We start from the raw sequence: 13616 nt of genomic DNA, 5'->3' as shown, positions 1-13616 counted from the left end.
TGGATCCTCCAGTGGAACAGAGGGGAGAGTACTCTTAACCATGGCCTACTTCACCAGGGTGTGGTCTTCCTATGGGCTCTTCTATGGCAAATGTACATCAAGTTCACTATAGTAAAAATCATCTCCTTACACAGGACAAATAAATGCAGCAGTCTATAGAAGTTGAATTTGGGTAAATCCTCGCTTCTAAAACCGAGGGAACTTCTATGTGATTGCCTGCCATATTTGTTCTAGAATATTTTCCATCTTGCCCAGTCTCGAATAGAGAGTGTGCAGCCAGATCTTATGAAAATTGTTGTATAGGTGAAGAAAATGTAAAATTATCCCGTGGGCTCTTCAACATTTTGTAGCAAAGTATCTTAAGGAAATGGTATAAAAATGTTATAAACAATCCGATTAATTGTAGTGCATATTGGTGATTAATGTTTACTGTAGGTCACATCTGACCCAACCTCAGACTCTTCAGTATGAAATTCTAGTGTGATAGGGATTTGCCTCTGTATACATTGTTTTTAACTCAGAATGTAGATTTCTTTTTTTTTATTCTTATGAGTCATTCTTATGAGAAATATTTAAACAGAAGACTCTGGGATTTGGAAAAGGGCAGGAAAGTGTCTGGCACAGTGGAAGTGAGTTTTTCATTGAATTCTGGGGGGAGGAAGCCAGGAAAAATCAGCCTACCTACCGCTTGCATTTAGAGGAACACCCAATCACCCAAACCTATGTCAGATAGGTTCATAAAAGCATCTCCAGGACATTAATGGGACAACCCAGAGGTGGATGCTACCAAATTCCAGCCTAATATTAAAAAGACCAAATTGAATATTGTATAACAATTCAGATGTAGGCAAAATACCTCTTAGCATTTATATTCTGTGCTGCAAAGCAGAGAATACAGAGTCTGAATATCTCATTGAAATGCCAAGGAATGGCAGTATATAAGGTTTCTAGAGAACAAGGGGTGGAAATTAGTTAGTGATGCCCATTACCTATTTTTTACTCATTTAAACATGGAAGATAGCCATTAACAGCCTTTTTATTTGAGAGCGTCTTCCCAATGGCTCTCCCTAGGATTTTCCCACAAGGGTCTTCTGTCCTTACCATTACCCCACAGGAGGGGGTTGGAGAGGCCTGGCTGTAACAGGGTGGGGACGCATTATTATAGTGTTAGTACTTGCGAATTAAAGCATTTTACTTAGGCATAGTTATTATCCATTAAACAAAAGATAAGATGTTGAAATCCCCAACAGATATTTCGGTTGATAGAGACTTCAGATTTTTTGAAGAGAATTAATGTTTTCTTGCTTGTCCTGTAGTGGTTTATAAGATACTAGAGGCCCGGTGTATGGATTCTTGCACCAGTTGGGTCCCTCGGCCTGGCCTGCGGGGATCGGGCTGAAACCAGCTCTCAGACATCCCCCGAGGGGTCCTGGATTGTGAGAGGGCAGTTCTCAGGTGACGCACCCTGGAATCGGGCTCCCTCCTCTCTGGTTCCGGGTGCGTCACCCGAGAAATGCAGCTGCCAAGTCATTGCAGCTCAGCAGCTCCTGCATTAAGCGTCTGCCCCCTGGTGGTCAGTGTGCATCATAGCTACCGGTTGGACAGTCGGACAGCTGCTTAGGCTTTTATATATATATAGATTGTTATTGAGGGACAAATGGATAGACATACCTTGGAAATAATATATGTCAAGAGCTTTAGCTCATTTTAATTTTACTACCTTTACTAATTAATAGCCTTTTTCTATTAGAAAAAAAAAATAAGCTCTTTTCACTTTCTTTTTGCAGGAGAAAAACCCTACAAATGTACATGGGAAGGATGCACATGGAAATTTGCTCGGTCTGATGAACTAACAAGACATTTCCGAAAACATACTGGAATCAAACCTTTCCAGTGTCCGGACTGTGACCGCAGCTTCTCCCGTTCTGACCACCTTGCCCTGCATAGGAAACGCCACATGCTAGTTTGAATGTCTCCGTCTCTGCCTAGGCACGCGGCTCCCCACTCGCCCAGCTCTCTCTGTCCTCCCTCCCGTTGTCTAACTCATTTTTTACATGTACATTTTAATTTTGATTCAGCTGGTCTGAATCTCTGAATTTATATCAGTCAAACTTCCATATGGTCAGTAGTAAATATTCTCTAATCCTCCCTCCTTACCACGGGTCAGACCTAAAGAATGTGAACACTTTTTTTTTCCGGGGATGCTAAGCAAACCCTTCTTACAGATAAGTTTAATGTAATGAGAACAAGGGAACATGTAAACTAACAGAACTAGTTGTCGGTTTGTCCATGTATTCCTCAAAAGAATGTCAAAGTAAATGTATTAGAAATACAGTATCCAGCCTGCTAGTCCTTGCCAGAGACATGCATACCTCTGAGCCCTGTGATCGCATTTTGTGCTGCACAGAGAAAAGACGGGTGGACCCCTTCACAGGTCAGCTAGAAGGGCAGCAAGATTCCAGGCGAGTACAGTCAGCTCTTCCTTTATCCTTCACCAATCTTGCTTGTCAACTTGGATTTATCACTTCATCGACATTAAGTCCTTTACCCTCCTTCGTGCCTGCAGCTAATAAGGAGGACTTTGCCACCAGTGGAAGATAAGCTAGAGTTGTTGACGTAGGGAGGGGATCTCTGTCAGTTCAAGGGATGGATGCTGTATTTGCATCGCATGGAGTTGGAGCAAAGGGGCATTGAGCAAGGGGGCAAAGGAGGAAGCCAGCTAGGGGTTTTCAGTGAGAGTTCATCATTTGGTTAGCTGTGCAGTGCGTTCCTAGAACTTCCGTTTCTGCATCTTCAGCTGTGCAGAACCGTCCAGCGAAGCCAGATACTGATGGGGTTACCCATGCACCGATCTCCAGTCCTATAATGTCCTTAATATAGATCATCAAGCATTGAGAGGAGGGACGCCACAAAAATACTTGCCCCATAATGGTGAAGAATCTTTTGGATCGGGGTCTGAATGGCTTCTTTACCCAACCTACTGAGAGCCTTTCTGCAAACAGGGAAACGTTGCGCGGTGATTATATTCCCAAACCAAATTACTCCTATAGCTTTCGTACAGAAAGTGTGTAACAAGGTGCCAAATTGGCTGTCATTGGTGTTCATGACACATATCACAGGTAAGCATCTGCTAAGTAGATTCATTAAGACCTGAGTGACGCTATTTGTAAATAGTTGTGAAGCACACAGACCTTTACTGGGGGGACAGATTCCTAAAAAATAGAAAATCACAGTTCAGGGATTCATCTACGTAGCTCAACAATTCCCGAAGTTTACTGTTGGAGCTGGAACTCTCACTACCAAGTATCCTGTCAGAAGAACAAACTGAAAATGACTCGTGTTCATGTTCAAGACAAAAAGCACCATTATTTGGGGGACATTTCTCAAAAGTAGGCTTTTGAGCATCATAGTCTAAATGCCAATAAAAATAATTCATGTGTAGAAATGCCTTGGTTCTGAATTTGAAGGAAGTGGCAACGGTGGTCAAAAGTGGGCACATGTGACCAAATGCCCCTTCATAAAAGGATGGAGAAGAGAAGAATGGAATCCTGAAGATTCGTCCGAGCCACAACTCAGGATCCAACACAACTTTAACTGGGAGGAATACACTGTTTTCAAAGCATCAGTGAAGAAGTGATTCTGGAGGCCTGCGAATTGTGTGGGGAGCTTACTTTGGCGCTCTGTTAATGAAAGTAGTTGTAAGGACTGCACACCTAGAGGTCCCACTCAACAGCTCTCTGAACCAACTGAAAGGAAATGTACAGAAATGCAAAGTAATTTGTTATCTGGCACTTGGTTTTTACTTTTTTTTCTTTTTAAGCACTGCAAAATTTGTTTAGAATATTAAAACATCCTAATTGGGCTTTTTCTTTGTTGTTGTGTGTTTGGTTGCAACTAAGATATGAATTGAGGGATTAAAAAAAAATAGCTCTTGGGAAAGTAGATATTGTCTGTATTGTAAATACTTAGTCACATTCATGCCAAAGTGTTTATTTCTTGAAAGGGTTCTTCCACAACACACCGAAGAATTAAGTTTGAATGCAAGGGGCTTTTTTTTTGTTTTGACGGAGAAAACCAGTTTATGTATATTCTAACCACAGAAGGTGGGAAGGGGGATGAGAAAGGGTAGAGTTGATCTTTCTATAATGAGCTTTGAGTCTGAGTCCAATTAATAGAAAGCTTCATGGGTTCTAATGAAATGTAATGTTTGCTATGGCATATCAAAATTCTGTTCAAAAGTACAAGCAAAACCCTGCAGAGACTATTACATTATACTTAGCTTGCTTAGATTATGTTAACAGTTCATTAACAAAGTTCCATTTTTACTGAAAGAACCATCCAGAGAAGCCATCATTCTCTGTTCCCTTGCTGGTCTACATACTTTAGTTACCAATTGGCTCTACAAATTTTCCTTTTATATACATATTTGTATCTTACTATCATAGTTGAGAAATTTAGTCTCTTAGTCATTTTTAGCTGTTATTGTGGGAGACCTCAAATAAGATGCCCTTGAGTGTATGGTTTTAATGATGTGCCATGTTACTATCAAGGGTGATTTTAATTGCAATATTCAAGTTGATGAGAATGATTTGTAAGCATGGAGCTAGTGTATAAATTGTTATAGAATTTATTCAGTTATTATCCAAGTGTCAGAAAAATTAAATCTGAATCCATCATATATTAGAGTTTTAAAATGTGAATCGGCATCGTAAATGGGCATTAAACATTCTGAAGCGCCTTGTTTGGAGAATGTTAGCAGCATAGCTACGTTCAGCTAAGGAAATGCTAAACATGCAGAAGCTTCGAGAGCCTTGGAACAGATTTACAGGGAACTACATATGTACATGTATATTTCATTATTAAACACCCACCTGCACTATCAGTGTTGCACTAATGTGGAATTTGAAAGACTATATTGCTGATACTGTATATCTGCACATCATTCTTGGTTAGGTTGTTTTAAAGACAATCTCAAAGATCTAAAGTTTTAAAATAAATCCATTGGTTTGAAAATATTGTCATCTTGAAGGAATCGCTGTCATACATGAAGTTGCTCAGAGCGGTATTTATTCTCTTCTTGGTCAAGGTTAACAATTGCTAAATGATTGCAAATCCACTTATGAAATAATACATTTACAAAGCCATTTTCCATGCATTAAACGAGGGCTACAATATTATGTTTTACAAATACTAGCACTTTTTTTTTTTTTTTGCTGATATGTACTTAGTGATAGAGGGTCAACATAATCTTTCTGCTTAGCATCTCTTAAACCATACCTGCAAGTATAGCAGGATTATTACATTTACAGTACTTTAATACTTGTATAAACTATGCAGAAATTTTTAATAAAGTGTAATATATTTTATAAGCTAATAAGACTGAATGGGTAAAGGTTTTTAGCATGCATTAGTATACTTGCAAATACTGAAACATTTTGGTAACCTTTCTTACTAAAGATGTGAATGTTTAATGTACCTTCTCTGTTTCTACTCTGTAGTCCAATGGGAATTCAGTAATGACATTTTGTCATGTCAAACTGTGAACATAAATTTGTACTGTACAGTCCTCATATACTATATACAGTATGCAATATATGTATTATATACTTGTTAATAAAACCATCAGAATATTAAGTGTGATCATGTGATTACTATAGATGCAATGATCACAAGGAACAAAACTTAGCAATGTAACATGTGAGAGACCCTGCTCAGAAATTTCCAAGCAAATCACTCTGATAGGCAATTATTGTTGATGGAGGGAAAGAAAAACCGATCTAACTGGAAGATGCACTAAAAAAAAAAAAAAAAAAAATTACCTCAGCCCTAAAGCATTGTCCCTGGTTTTCTGATTATGGCCAACAGGAAATCTAAGCACAAACCATAAACCTGCAGACAACCCGGCATAAATCTACAAACTCATCTAATGCATTCTCAGAATGGTCAGTTATTTATGACCCTTACCTGCTTCCAAAAAAATGTCAGTGCCTTGTATTAAGAGGCATGTGTTAAATACTTTGCTTTTTAAGTAAGATAAAAGAAAGGATTCTGCCCCACAGACCCCCTCCGCCCACACCTCCCATCGTCCTCACAGACACCCTCCGTCCACGTGTCCCATCGTCCTCACAGACCCCCTCCGTCCACGCGTCCCATCGTCCCCACAGACCCCCTCCGCCCACAAAAAAAAAAAAAAAAAGAAAGGATTCATAACTTGGTGAGTCAGGCAGGAGACAGTAAGTGCATTAAAGTGAATAATTCTGGATAAACATTGTTAGTAAGCCATGTCCATGGATACTGCTGTGTCTGCAGCATCACAGGAACAATTCGTTTCTAATGATGATTTAGAGTTATTTTGTTAAAAGCAAAATGTAATTACCTTCCCCGTATACCACCCTCCCCCCATCCCCCCACACACACACCTTAAACACAACTGTAACTGAGATATTGGCTTGTTCTATCTCAAGCAGCTTCCTCCAACCCAAAGTTCATCTTAGTAAAACACAAGATGATGTCTGGCTGGCACTTATCACGTAACTCACCATCACAGGCTGGGGCTTGGAAGGAGGTTGGGAGAAGGTTGAACTCAGCCTTTTCCAGGAAACTGCTTTTATACTGAGATACATGACTACAAGCTCAAAAAGGTGTTGTATGTAACATGTCCTAATGGAATATTGGCTTGGATTAGTCTAGATGGTTGGCTGTAATGCTTACATTATACTTCCCATATGGAGAGATGACCCTTGCTGAGTTCAAAATGAGACCAACTTAGGAGATTGTATGTTAAAGCTGGATTCTGCCCAGGTGAGTGATGAGGATGTGACAAGTATAGATTTTATGAGAAACTATTGAGGAGTGGTTGAACAAAGTACGGATGTTAAGTGCATGCATACACACACACACACATTCATAATCATTGCCCAATATTTTATATGCTGTTGGATTTAAGAAGAAGGGATTGGGAACCTTGCTGGGGCAAGTTATCAATTCTAGTGTGCATTAAAGAAAGGAAGTGTCTCTGTTCAGATGGTAGTAAAAATATATAGATGTATAAGTTAAGCTATTCAAGACTAGAGTGGTGTATGTGTGTGTGCGCGCGCGCACACACATGCAAAACTTAGCAATGAACTGCCCTTCAAGGGTACATTCATTTTGATGTGTAAATTGAACCTGTTACCATTTCCTGTTATCTTAGGTGGCCACAGTCATGATGGTTAGTAATGGTGCAGTATATATACAGAGTTATAAATATTTCTCTTTTCTGCGTCCAGTGTGGCTAGAGAGCGGTTCGATTCCTGAGTAAGGGCAGCTGGGGACTGAGAAAATGAAAGAAAGAGACAGACACAGAGATAGAAGGAAAAAGCTGGGGCCGGGTGGAATAGCTGTCCTCTGATGGAGAGACAGTGACCCAGAGCTGATACAGGCAAAATACCAGGAAGTTTTACTAAAGCCCAAGACAAAGGAGATTATGTGCATTCTTGTGGCTTCTTTGTAATCATCACTTCTGGATGGGCCTGGATAATCGTGTTTGTTCCTGGTGCTTGGCTGGATTTAGATAATGAAACCCACCCTCTGGCGCCTGAGCTGAAGGTCAGGCTGACAACACATCTGCCTCTGGCAAGGTATGTTTCCAGGGCATGGCTCTGCTGGGCACCACTGGATTCAGATGACAATCAGTTCAGGGGCCTTTCCCAGGCGCTCTCTGCATAGAGTGACTCCCGAATTAGTATGACACATGTTGTAAATTAGAATTCTTTTTAAACTTATTACTTAATAGGGGTGTGGGAGTGCAGTTCTCACCAAGTTTAGGTAGACATGTTTATTGCTTTGAATGCTTCTGCTCATTACGTCCCTGGTTTTTCATTTCCTATGAGCATCCTGAATGGTCTGGGTTAAGGAGAGAAGACAGAAGCTGGATCTTCAGGCTCTTAGACCATATCTCTTCTCAATGAATGCATTTGATGTTTCTTCCTTCTCTCAAGACTTAGTGTATTCGCATTCTCCAGAGACACAGAACCACTATTCCCCTGCCCCAGCTCAGGCCTCTGGGACTATCACAGAAGTCCCTCACTGTCTTACTTCAATCCTCCACAGCAGCCGCCGGGCCATCCTTCCAAAACAGAGATCTGATCATGTTGCTGCCCCACCTTTTAAAAGCCTTCCATGGAACTCACTGGCACCTGAACTGGTTCTTCTTAATTCAGCCCTGCCCCACCCCCAAAGCCTGATCTATTATCATTAATTGAGCATGTACTGTATGTTCAGCACTATTCTAAGCACTTGAGGGTATTAATTAGTTCAATTCTCAATCCTGTAAGGCATGTAACTATTATCATTCTCTTTATGCAGATGGAAATTGAGGCACAGACAGGTTAAGTAACGTGCCCAAGTGGACGAAAAGGGGCCACATATTAACCTGACAAGCTCAGGGGAGGCCTGTGTGGTGGCCTTGCTAACTCAGAGACCTAAAATAACCACATAGGATGGTCTGAAATTACAACTTTTTAACTAAAAGCAGATTATGGTGGGTAGTCATGTCCTAGGCTAGAATCCTCCCTGACAAAAGTCAATCTTTACCTTAATTGAGCCTGTCTATTGTCTTTTTGCACCTACTATAACAGAATATCAAAGAAGTCTCCCTTTTTCTAGACCCCTCAAAGCACAGGTACCTCACCAGCAGAAACCACAAATCCCCTCATTGTTATTGCTATCATGTTAATTGTTGACACTTAACTATCTTGTACCCGTCTGTGTAAGAGATGGATGTGCCTATCCGTGTTACTCTTTACTCAATCTCAGAAATTCCCCAGCTTTTCTTTCTCCTGCCTCTCTAATCTATCGCCAATGGATTTCATGTAACCCACTTACTGTCTTTTCTTTTGATTATAATGTATAAAATAAGGTGCAAACAGACATATTTCTGGAGCATTTACTCAATCAGCTGAGATTATGCTTCCTGCAAATTGTCATCAGTTTAGCTCAAATAAATGCACAAAAATTATCTATAGGTTTGAATGTTTCTTACATTGACAGTCACAAAGATAAGAAGAACAAGAGCCAGGTTCAAATTCAAGCTGTCTAACTCCAGAGCCTGCTCTCTTAACTATTAAACAGATTTCTCCTCTGAGTGACCGCCAGGTTATTTTGGTGCCTTCTCTCAAAACTCAAATCACATCTGCTTGTCTTTGCTCATACATGGGCTATCTTCTGAGATGCCCTCCCCACTATCCCAGGCCCCACTTACCCATTTCTTAACTAGAAAAATACTATTAATCCTTCAGTAATTGCACAGCCAACTTGTTGATTTCCATAAATGAAGCTTGATAGATTTTTTTTTTTTTTTTTTTTTTTGGCTATGGATTCACATTTATTGGCATTTGACACAGAGACCTGATCATGGGCAAAGAGGCAGCCAGAGGTGTGGGTAGGAAAAAAAAATCCTACTCCACACTCAATTCACTCTATTAATCCATCAACCCACACCACTCCTACCCCAACTAGTAGTCCAAAGAAGGTAAAATGGCCCAGGAACATGCTGCTCTCTCATCAGTCCGCTGAGCCTCAGAATTGGAGAGTGAGGAGTATTTGAAGGTCTGTCCATTTAGTTTCACAACAATAAATAAGCAGAGGCAGGAGGAGGTGGCAAAGACACTGGCAGCCATGCATCTTGCTAGGTCTTTATAGCTGTGTCTCTGGATTTGTAGGCCACTCCTCGACTTTTCAGCTCCCTCATGATTCTTTGGGGCAGACAACCAGTAACTGACACTGCATACACACCAGGCTTAAAGTTACTGACTCGCTGCCACTTGGAGACCCAGCTGTCCTCTGGACTCATCATTGCAATGATTCCATCAAAGGAAGAGCTGGTGCAGTCATATACCATCTCTCGGTTACCCTTCATCTGAAGGTATGCATCACAATTGTCACAACCATCATATTCAAACTGGCCTATTGTCTTGACCAGCGAACACAACAAACAAGCCCGCAGATGCCGCAGGTCCTTGGGCACCGTCTCCAGAGCCATCCTCTCGACAGAAACAGAACAGGGAAATGCTCTTGATAGATTTTTTAAATGTCAGGTATATCAGGTATATTGAGGTATAATTTACATAAAGTAAAATAATCTTTTTAGCGCACCTTCTAATGACTTTAACAAGCACATACATACACTCATGTAGTCACCACAATCAAAACCTAGAACAATTTTATCCTCCCTAAAATTCATGGCTCTTTGTAGTCAATCCCCACCTCCAGGCCTCTCAGCCATGCCTGAACTTTTGCCTTTTTCAGAATAGATGTAGCCTTTTGAGTACGGCTTCTATCACTTGGCTTTCTATCACTTGGCATTATGTATTCATCCATGCTATATGTATCAGTAGTTTGTTCCTCTTAATCATTCAAGAACTACAATATGCTTGTACATTCTCCAGTTGAAGGATATTTGGATTGTTTCCAGTTTGAGACCACTATGAATAGAGCTGCTACAAATATTCACATACAGGTTTTTGTGTTAACATAAATTTTCATTTCTCTTGGACAACTGCTTAAAAATGCAATTGCTGGATTGTGTGGTGAGTGCATGTTAGTGCTAAAACAAACTGCCAAGCAGTTTTTCAGTCACTGTACCATTTTGCATTTCCACCAGCAGCAAGGTATGAGCGTTCCCAGGTACTCCACAACCTCACCAGCACTTGGTACTGTCCAGTGTTTTGTTTTGTTTTATCCATCCTAATAAGTGGAGCAGTACCTCATTGTGGTTTAATTTGTACTTCCCTCATGACTTACGATGAGCATCTTTTCATGTGCTTTATTTGCTATCCATATATCTTCTTTGGTGGAGTGTCTGGTCAAGTCTCTTGCCCATTTTTTAGTAGGTCGTTTGCTTTCATGTTACTGAGTTTTGAGAAATCTCTATATATTCTAGATGTAGGTCCTCTTTTGCTAATATTTTCTCCCCAATTGTGGCTTGTCTTTTCATTCTCTTAATAGAAACTTTTAAACAGCAGATGTTTTTAATTTGATGAAGTTCAATTTATCATTTTTTAATGGATCATGCTTTTTGTGTTTTATCTAAAAAATCTTTACCTACTCCAAGATCACCAAGATCTTCCCCTATTTCTTCTAGAAGTTTTATAGTTTTGCATTTGGACCTGCTGTCTGTCCCTGTTCCACATTAAATAAATGTAAGCAAAGGCATTGCTTCTCCTTCTCACCACCAAGCATAGTGGTGAGCGAATGTGGGGTGGAACCCTGTAGTCAATGCTGGCCCAGCACTAACCACAGAGAGACAGCATCCTCTTCCCCTTCCAACTAGACAGTTGGGAGAGGATTATGAAAAAGAGGGAGCAGAAGAAAGAGACCTTTTACATCTAAGTATCAAGTCCCAGGCTCATCTCTGAGTGGCCCACGCATTAAAACTGGCCAGAGTCAACACAGCAATGGCTTTGAGAACTGGGCTGCAGTGTGGAATACCACCCAGGTTTCAGACTGGCCTCTCAGCCAGGCACAGTGGGGCAGTCCAGAACAGCACTGCAAAGGTTCAAAAGGTAAATTAACATTCAAACCACAGCCCACAGAAGTGGGCCAGGATGTGTGTTCTAAATCTAAATGGGTTGACTGCCTGCTAAAATAGAAGACTTAAAGAGGAACCAAAGTCTCATAACATAGCACACAGAATTTCTAAGTCATAATCCAAAATTACTTGCACAGCAAGAACCAGGAAAATCTCATCTTGCATGAGAAAATAAAGCAACAGATATTAATGCCCAAAGACAGAAGTGTTGGAACTATCTGGCGAAGATTTTGAAGGAACTATCATAAACGTTCTAAAAGCAATTATGAACACTCTTGAAACAAATGGGAAAGTAGACTATCTCAGCAAAGAAATAAAAGACATAAAAAAAAGAATGAAATGGCAATTTAGAATTGAAAAATCGATATCCAAAATAAAAATACTCACTGAATGGGTCAATAGCAAAGTGGAGATTACAGAGGAAGGAGTCAGTAAACTTAAAGATCAATACAAATTATCCAGTCTGAGCAACAGAGAGAAAATAGATTGGAAAAAAAAATGAGCACAGCCTCGGGGGCTTGTGGGAAAATAACAAAAGATCTAACACTCATGTCACTGAAGTACTAAAAAAGTGAAGAAAGTGCAGGTCTTAAGAAATATTTGAATAAATAATGTCTGAAAACTCCTAATTTGTTGAAAGACAAAACAAACAAACAAACAAAACCTTACAGATTCAAGTAGCCGACTGAATCCCAAAAATGATGAACTGAAAGAAATCCCCACCAAGACACATCATAATCAAACTGCGAAAATGAAAGACAAAAACATGTAGAGTTAAACATAACATACATGAAGCATGATACTGAATTTTTACATTGCAACTCTATGGATATTAAATACTAGAATTATAAATGGTTTTATTTTTATATAAACATTTAATGATAGTTTATATTTTATATATTTATTATAGATGATATTTCATATTTTATAAAAACACTTAATCTCCAAAAATTACAACTTCTCAGCTTCTCCCTTGCCCAATCCTATTTCTCTGACTCATGCAAGACTCATTCGATATTACAGGTATTTTTCCTCATTAAACCACCTGTATGCAAATCTCTGTCTTGGAGTGTATTTCCAGGGAGCCTGACCTACACATGTGCCAAATGGCATAGTGGCAAAAGAAGCATTGTCCTCTGTCTCCTCTTTCCGATGGTGATGTGGTGAAACAAGCAAATGGTGAGCTCGCTTGGAGATAAATGTTAAATGTACTCTCATTTTATAGCTTAATCTAAGTAGCTTTGATTTTTAAAAATATATTTTTGTTGATTTCAGAGAGAAAGGGAGAGGGAGAGATAGAAACATCAATGATGAGAGAGAATCGATCGGCTACCTCCTGCATGCCCCCGACTGGGGATCGATCAAGCCTGCAACCCAGGCGTGTGCCCTGACAGGAAACCTACCGTGACCGCCTGGTTCTCCATGCTCAACCACAGAGCCACCGCGGGCGGGCATGATTTTTAATTGTAGATATTTTAAATACATAATGTGGTCTTAATTTGTATTCTTGCCCCTGGTGCCACCAATGTTTGGAGTGGGCCTGCTGTCTGCTCTTCCCTCTTTATTTCCCTTGTACTCTGTAGTTTCTGTTTTACGGGAACACTGTTGGTTTCGTAAGATGATCTTGTATCTGGCAAACAGGTTGAACTACTTTAATTAGTTCTATTACTTTGCCTGATGATGCTATTGAGTTGTGTGTGTTTTTAATGAGGATAATTATAATTCCTGCAATAATAACTATTTGATTTTTCCCTTCAATCTTCATGTTTCTTATGCTTTGTTCCTATCTGATGGTGTGGGTAAATTCTGCAGTATCATGTTAAAGCAGTAGTGGTACGTTTGCCATGTTATGATCTTCCTGAAGATGTATCCAAAATTTCTTTAGTAAGGATGACTTCTGTTATAGGATTTTTGGTATACTAACCTCTTTTTGGTAAAAAGAGGTTTCTTTCTTTTTTCTAGTTTCTGAGTGTTATTATTGTAAATAGGTGTTAAACCTTAAAAAACATTCTTTACTCAGATAGTCTGGTTTTTCTTCTTTAGACCA

General features: G+C 39.8%; 2 protein-coding genes across 3 annotated transcripts in view; one reads left to right on the top strand and one right to left on the bottom strand.

Annotated features, from left to right (window-relative positions):
- The window catches only part of KLF3 (KLF transcription factor 3), a 36047-nt gene extending 30413 nt beyond the window's left edge, over positions 1 to 5634 (top strand). For both annotated transcript variants that reach the window (XM_079770099.1, XM_079770100.1), the window contains exon 6: positions 1788 to 5634. In XM_079770099.1, the coding sequence (XP_079626225.1) occupies positions 1788 to 1969 (182 nt within the window). In that variant the 3' untranslated portion in view covers positions 1970 to 5634. The remainder of the gene's footprint in view (positions 1 to 1787) is intronic.
- Positions 5635 to 9537: 3903 nt separating this feature from the next.
- Positions 9538 to 10030, bottom strand: LOC307104277 (transcription elongation factor SPT4-like). Its single transcript, XM_079779110.1, has one exon. It carries the CDS (start codon positions 10019 to 10021, stop codon positions 9668 to 9670), a length of 354 nt encoding a protein of 117 aa, XP_079635236.1. The 5' UTR covers positions 10022 to 10030; the 3' UTR covers positions 9538 to 9667.
- Between the last annotated feature and the right edge of the window lie 3586 nt (positions 10031 to 13616).

This window comes from Cnephaeus nilssonii, assembly GCF_951640355.1.
Source record: "Cnephaeus nilssonii genome assembly, chromosome: 1".
NCBI lineage: Eukaryota > Metazoa > Chordata > Mammalia > Chiroptera > Vespertilionidae > Cnephaeus > Cnephaeus nilssonii.
Note: the sequence above shows the minus strand (reverse complement) of the source record. Positions and strands in the feature narration are given on the sequence as shown.

Coding starts and splice junctions, on each gene's coding strand:
- LOC307104277 (XM_079779110.1), bottom strand. CDS start 10,021: ATGGCTCTGGAGACGGTGCCCAAGGACCTGCGGCATCTGCGGGCTTGT.